The 7746-nt window shown below is 30.8% G+C and overlaps 1 protein-coding gene across 2 annotated transcripts in view; it reads right to left on the minus strand.

Moving 5' to 3' along the window:
- The window catches only part of LOC106684189 (cytochrome P450 6a2), a 59767-nt gene that overhangs the window by 4602 nt on the left and 47419 nt on the right, over positions 1 to 7746 (minus strand). For both annotated transcript variants that reach the window (XM_014426128.2, XM_014426127.3), the window contains exons 4-6: positions 7309 to 7447; positions 5633 to 5868; positions 563 to 744 (exon numbers count right to left, since the gene is read on the minus strand). In XM_014426128.2, the coding sequence (XP_014281614.1) occupies positions 563 to 744; positions 5633 to 5868; positions 7309 to 7447 (557 nt within the window). The remainder of the gene's footprint in view (positions 1 to 562; positions 745 to 5632; positions 5869 to 7308; positions 7448 to 7746) is intronic.

A 7746-nucleotide genomic window follows, 5' to 3' on the forward strand; every position in this document is an offset into this window, starting at 1 on the left:
TTTTTCTTCTTCATTAATAATATTTTTAATACTTATCTTTTGGATAGATTCTTACTAAGCCTGTATTAAAAATTACCTTCTTAAAGGATTATTTTTAACCATTTTAATTTTCTTATTATATTGTTTCTTTTTTTTTGTTTTTATTTAATGTTGTTATTTAATTAGTTTTTTAACCATGACGAAAGACTTAAAATTTATGCTTATAAATATTGTCATCTTCTCACATTATAAACATCTCATTGTGAATATTATTATTTGAAACCTACGTTTTCACTCAATTCGTAGATTTTCATCAGGGATTTAGTTTATCAAGTGAATAGACCAGTTTCCAATCCACCAGTTAACTTTTGTCAAAATCTATATAAACATAGGTTCCAATTTAATTTTTTTTTTTTTTACTGATACCCAGACCATCTTCCTATAATTTATTTTTATTTTCAATATAATTTACAATAAAACATACATTTATAATAAAACAATACAATATAATTTAAAATAAAAAGTAATTAATTTTAAACCAGCCAATTTATTTTAAAAAAAGAAGAAATTAAATTTGCTTTACCTTGAGATTGCCAATTAATATTTCCATTTTCAAACTTTTTCTCTTCACCCGTCATACCCCTTTTTTTCATCTGAATCAATGAATCCAGGAAGTCATTTACTTTTACATCATTTTTTTCTCTGTACTCTACGATATCAGTGACTAGTTTCAAAAAGAATTTCTCAACATCTGTAGGAAATACCCTAAAAACAAAAATGCATTATGAATGTAAAATTAAAAGCGCTTAAGGTACATAAATTATACAATGTAATCTCGATAATCCAAACTAATTGCTGCAGTAGGGTGTTCGGATTACTGAAAAAGTTCGGATTACAGAAAGTATTAGGAAAAATGGTGTTATAAAATGAATAATATGACAAAACTATAAGATTGTTCATTTATCAGTTTACATTTTTTTTTTTTTAAACCAATGGAGGAAGAGCCAATCACTGGCTGTCTTCTGTCTCTATATTACAGTTGTTGGGTATCACACATGTTTCTTGTCAGAGTAAGAATTTCTCGAGAACGACTTAATGGATTTTCTTTGTCGATGAAACAAATCAATGAAAATAGTATTTGATACTATTTAAATTCAGTTTATACAAGTGATTAAATAAACAGTTTTGGAATTAATTACAGAAATGGGTGAAATTTCTGTTTAACTCGATGTAAACCTGGGTACCGAAGGCCTGGTCAACTCTCTTTTTAACTTTACTTTGTCTTTAAAGGAGTGTACAGTATGTCATTCTCCTGTCTTCAATAAAGAAATTTGAATAACTGAACAACTATAATATAAATATATACAAAAGGTGGTGAAGATACAAGAGCGCGGTTTAAAAAAAGTCAGTCATTTCATTCCAATTTTTTATTACTTTAATAAAAACTACGTCTAATTACTAGTCAACATTGATCAGTCTGGCAAGTATAGGTAGGTGGAATAAAAAATGGCGGCTGTTTCAAATGTTAAAAAAATATTAATATTATTTTCCATTCGTAGCTCCATATCTTTGAAACTACCTACAACACTAGAAAACCTAGTAGAACATTATTTAAAGTAGAGTAAATTTTCTAAAATATAAGCTCTAATAGAGCTATTTATGTTCAATAGTTCTTGAGATATAGCATTTTAAAAAGTAACATTTCAAACAAAAATGTACTGAAAAAACAGTAATTATTGTGGGAAATCTATATATCAGGAACCATTGGAGGTACTTTGTCTATTAGCACTAGAATTAAAGCTAGTCTAATGTAATATAAAGTAGTTTATGGCATTTATTTTCATAGTAGTAGTTTTCATGATATTTGCTAAAATAAATTGATTTGCAGTTTCATATGCAAATATTGTAAAAATTACTACATCTACAAAGATAATTGTTATTATTTACTTTATATAACATTAATAGTGTGCTAATAGACATCTGTATATCGAATGGTTAGTGAGATAAAAATTTCCCACAATAAATTCACAAACTACTGTTTTTTCAGTACATTTTTTATGAAATGTTGCTTTTTAAAATGCTATATCTCGGGAACTATTGAACGTAAATAGCTCTATTAGGGCTCATATTTAAGCAAATTTACTCTACTTTAAATGATACATATCACACGGAGACACATTAAATTCTTCGACAGTCTCCCTGCTTCCTTCAATCCAGTATTCCAGTCTATCACCCCATCCCCCCTTCCTGCGAGGTGGCAGGGCAGGAAATGTTCCAAAAACCCTATTAACATCACCTCATAGCTCCATCTTCTGATGCACCCCAACCCCCTCCCTCACACTTCTTTTCGATTTCTGACTGTTTCTCTTATTATTTCACCATTATCTATCGTCTATATTATTTTTATTTTTATCTTATATGCGATACAACAGGAGGAGGCTCCTCACCTCCAGACTCAAAGGTAGTAAGGTAGTAAAAGGTAAGACACAACACGAATTACTTTTCTTTTTTTCACAGTAATGCACTTACTAATTCACTTTTTATTTCTGTTTTAAAGGGTTCGGCAAAAAAAAAAAAAAAAAAAAAAATTAAATGATGCTCTATTAGGTAGTTTTACAGATATAGAGAGCTGTGAATGAAAAATTAATGTTTTTTTAAAAGTTTTGAAACAGCCACCATTTTTTATTCCCCCTACCTATACTTGGCAGACTCATTAATTTTCCCTAGTAATTATACATAGTTTTCATTAAAGTAATCAAAAATTGGGGTGAGATAACTGCCTTTTTTTTTCTACCGGGTTCACGTACTATAAACAGAACGGCGGGCATTTCATTATCAAGTTGGCGATAGCATTGCGTCATTCCACCACGCTGCTTCCTCTCGTATCGGCGGGACCTCCTTTCAACTTTTCCCTAAAGATCCTACAGGATGAGATAGTGTGAATATTCCAGTAAAAAGTTTATAATCGTTTCGATTAATTTTTTTATTTTTGAGGGTATAAAAAATCCTTAATTACTAAAATGGATGAGTCAGTCCAAATTATTATTAATTTCAAATATAAGAAAATGGTCAGGGTTGCGGTCAAAAAAAGAACAAATAGTTTAAAACTATTTTAATGTCCGACGTTTCGCCCCACTTTGCAGGACTTCATCAGGACTAAAAAGATACAAAAAAAAGAAAACTGAGAATATTACAACAATAAGGTACAATAAGGTAATTTAAGCTAGGATAAATATTATGTAAAAATAGAGTGATAAGAAATTACATATAAATAAAAGGAAGGAAGACATAAAATAGTATCAATATAAAATAAACTTGAATAAACAATGATAAGAATAAAAAATAAGTAACAATGGTAAGAGTAAATTTTTTTAAAAAATACGTAAAATATACAGTTAAAAAAGTATAGGAGATATACAAAAAACAATACGGAAAAAAAAAGAAGAAGAAAAAAGTAGAGATTAAATAAACGTCTTGAAAGAATAAATATAAATAAAAATAATAATAATGATAATAAATGATGTCTTCCTTCCTTTTATTGATATGTAATTTCTTATCACTTTATTTTTACATAATATTTATCCTAGCTTATATTACCTTATTGTTGTAATATTCTCAGTTTTATTTTTTCTTTTGTATCTTTTTAGCCCTGATGAAGCCCTACAAAGTGGGGCGAAACGTCGTACAATAAAATAGTTTTAAACTATTTGTTCTTTTTTTGACCGCAACCCTGACCATCTTATATTTAAATCTTTACGGTCAACTATATATACATATATATTATTAATTTCAATTTAATCTTGTCTTTAAACCATTTATTTATATATCTCTGTATAAGATATCGAAATATATCACTTGGGATTCCCAAGGTGAATGGTCGGGCATAACTCCAGCGTGATTCATCTCGGAAGTTCTTGGTACGTTGCCTTTATACTCGTAGTAAAAATCTCGGTCAAGTTCGTTGGGTTCTTCTCGGAAGGCGATAAGGAAAATACCTCTCTGTTCCGGAGGTCGACTTTCACACTTTCTATAAACTAACTCGGATCGATTATTTTCATTTGTAGTCTGTCGTAGAGGTAATCGAATTTGGTATTTTTTCAACACGTTAACGAGCTGTTTGTTGACAAAAAACAACTTTTATTATGAACTGTTGAAAAAAAAAATCTCATTATCTATTTTTTATTAATGAGCATTGGTTATTTATATAAAATAAACAAAATTAAAGGTATTTTAGAAGAAGTTTCTTTTTTCAGGGTTAACCCTGAAAGAAAGAGGAAGTATTCTGACAGGATTAACCCTGGCTTACCACACTATATTTTTCTAAATCATGATGTATATTGGTTAACTGTTTTTTATTACTTATACACTTGGCTGTCAAGTATTGGGAGGCGGCATAATTTACAAAACTTACTATTCAAAATGAAGTAAGAATTGCAGTGGTTTGTAAGAAACAGCCAATTGCATTGGGAACTACAAAGGATTATATCAAAAAAAGATTTATGAATTAATATTACCAATAGTTAAAGGAGCAGTGACCTACAACTTGGTAAACCCAACCACAACCTGAAGACTGAAGCCCAGGCTGGTGTAGGATATCTTGCTACAATTTCTATATTTATCATTTCTGTTATTGTCACTTTAAAATTTTATTTTATCTTAATTTCTTTTTATTTATCTTTACCTTTTTCTTAATTTTTTTTTTCTTTTGAAGTCAATTATTTATGTATTAAATCCATAAATGTTATTTACTGGAAGATTATTGATTGACCGTGTGTATAGATGAATGGAATATGGTCCGGATGCGGTAAAAAAAAACTCAAATAGTAGATAATTATACTATTTTATTGAGCCAACGTTTCGCCCTACGTTGCAGGGCTTCGTCAGGGCTAAAAAAGATACAAACACTATAGTTACAAAAAGGAAAAAAAGAAAAAACATAAGTGTAAAATAACAGGAGAATAAAATGTAAAAACGTAAGATACAATAAGAAAAATTAAAGTACAAATAGAAAGATGAAAAAAGAAAAAAAAATACAAATCAAATGATGAGACAGAATGTATACCTGTTTTGACGGCAGTTTCTGTTTCATCTTTCTATTTGTACTTTCTTTAATATTTCTTCTCTTATCTATCTGTTATTACTATTACCCTTTTCATTTACTATTTATAACCTTTAATTTTTCTTATTATATCTTACGTTTTTACATTTTATACCCCTGTTATTTTACACTTATGTTTTTTCTTTTTTTCCTTTTTGTAACTATAGTGTTTGTATCTTTTTTAGCCCTGACGAAGCTCTGCAACATGGGACGAAACGTTGGCTCAATAAAATAGTATAATTATCAACTATTTGAGTTTTTTTTTTACCGCACCCGGACCATATTCCATTCATCATAAATGTTATTGTTTTTGTTATTAACTTTACTTTTATCTTTTATTAAGAATTATTATTTTAATATATTTATTTTATCTGATTTTTTTTATTTATAACATTGTATATAGTTAGGGGTGTCTTTTCTATGAGACTATACTCTTCCCCCCTAATAATCAATTGCTAAAATAAAAAATGTACCTCTTACATTAACCATGTAAGGCCTACAAGTAAGATCTAGTATTAAATAAATAAATTTAAAAAAAAATACTTTTGCACTTACTTCAATGGAATGTTCTTTGCAATTTCGGGAAAGGCCAATTTTATGGCTACTTTGAGGAGAATCAACAAGTTGAGATCTGTAGCTTTTTGCCCGATTTTCGTAACTTCGCTTTCGCAGTTGGTATTGGCTTCGAGGCCAAAGAGAGTCTGGCAGATCACATCTGTCGTGAAGCGTTTGAGTGTGGGTTTCATGTTGATTGTCTCTCCTTCCTTCTGGAGAAGAACCGATTGGAAGTTCTGCAAAATAAACAATGCCTTCAAAATATAATATATAATACATGCCTATATTATAAATATCGATTATATCGATTTCTTTCGAACATATCATTATGTTGATTTAAATTTTTTTCACTATTTATATGTCTTTAATTATTGCTTACATATTTTATTATTGTTAAAATAAAATAACTTATATCCAATTTAAGTCTAAAAGCTCGTTGCCGATCCGTAAAGAGTCGGTTTTTTGGACACAGATCAAAGGGGTTCGGGAGAGCACTCGTGTAGTATCTCCACCATTGTTCTAGGTCTAGTTGCAACTGAGAGCTGTTAGGAGGTTAAAGGTGTTTGTTGGTACTTTTTATAATAAGTTTTATATTTAATCTTATTTATTTAAATTTACTGGAACATTGTTGATTGACCGTGTGTATAGATGAATGGAATATGGTCCGGGTGCGGTAAAAAAAACAACTCAAATAGTAGAATTATACTATTTTATTCAGCCAACGTTTCGCCCCACGTTGGAGGGCTTCGTCAGTGCTGTTTTGACGGCAATCAAAAATAAAGTGGTGTTTGTATCTTGAGGGCCCCGTGTGTTTTGTGACATACTGGAAGATTGTTGATTTACCGTGTGTATAGATGAATGGAATATGGTCCGGGTGCGGTAAAAAAAAAACTCAAATAGTAGAATTATACTATTTTATTGAGCCAACGTTTCGCCCACGTTGCAGGGCTTCGTCAGGGCTGTTTTGACGGCAGCACTTTATTTTTGACTGCCGTCAAAACAGCCCTGACGAAGCCCTCCAACGTGGGGCGAAACGTTGGCTCAATAAAATAGTATAATTCTACTATTTGAGTTTTTTTTTTACCGCACCCGGACCATATTCCATTTATTTAAATTTAATTTTCTTTTTTTTGTAATAAAAATAATATAATCCCAATGCAATGGCTGAAACCATTTGTACGTCCGCAATGCTTGCCTCTCTGAATAACACTGACATGTGGATGGTCCGCTCTTTGTTTACCGAGCATTTGTACAAGCCTCCGATTCGTGGCGAGCGGCCAACATGTGGATCCACCTTTAGTGACTCAGCAACGAACCACATCTAAAGCGGTATTGCACCCAAAGAAGGTAATGCTTTCTGTATGGTGGGATTTCAAGGAATGAATTTTTATGAGCTGTTGCCACAAGGTGTATATATCGATTCCACTCTATACTGCTCACAATTAACAAAATTGGATGAATAGATAGAAGAGAACGCCCAGAAATCGAAAGGGTGTCGTCTTCCATCATGACAACGCTAGAACCCACACTTCCTTAGTCACCCGCAATAAATACAAGTGTGCCCAACTATAGCAAATTCACGCAAGCGCAAGTGTTTGGGTTGCTCTTATAATGAGTGTTTTATAACTGGTTGAATGATTCGTTCAAAAGATTAATTGAAATGAATATTACAGTACCTCGGTGCACTTTATGAAAAGTGGAAACATGGACCTCAACTTGGAGGTCGAAAAGGTAGACTGCAGCTTCCCTTTCGTAGTCTTCCACTTGTCATCTTCCAGGTTGAACAGGTGTTGAAATATGAAGTCGCTTTTGTGTCTGGAAAACAAAAAAAAAAATGTTAATTTCTTTAAAACAATTTTGATCCTTATTCTCTCAACTTTATTCTTTTTAAACTTCCACTTTATTCTTTTCAACTTAAAGAGGTAATGTTTGGAGTTTGCAAATGAAAGTAGTAGTAAGAAGAGTGGTTAATAAAAGTTTTAAATTTGGAAAGGAATTTTATAAAAGAATTTGTAAATGGGACAAAGGCAATTAGCCGGCATTTAAAGAATTTTAAAGGAAAAAATGAAAACAAAATAAGGAATCCTTGAAAATGACCTAAGGGGTCGAAACGT

This window comes from Halyomorpha halys, unplaced genomic scaffold (assembly GCF_000696795.3).
Source record: "Halyomorpha halys isolate HHAL.00 unplaced genomic scaffold, Hhal_1.1 Scaffold552.1, whole genome shotgun sequence".
In the NCBI taxonomy this organism is placed as follows: domain Eukaryota; kingdom Metazoa; phylum Arthropoda; class Insecta; order Hemiptera; family Pentatomidae; genus Halyomorpha; species Halyomorpha halys.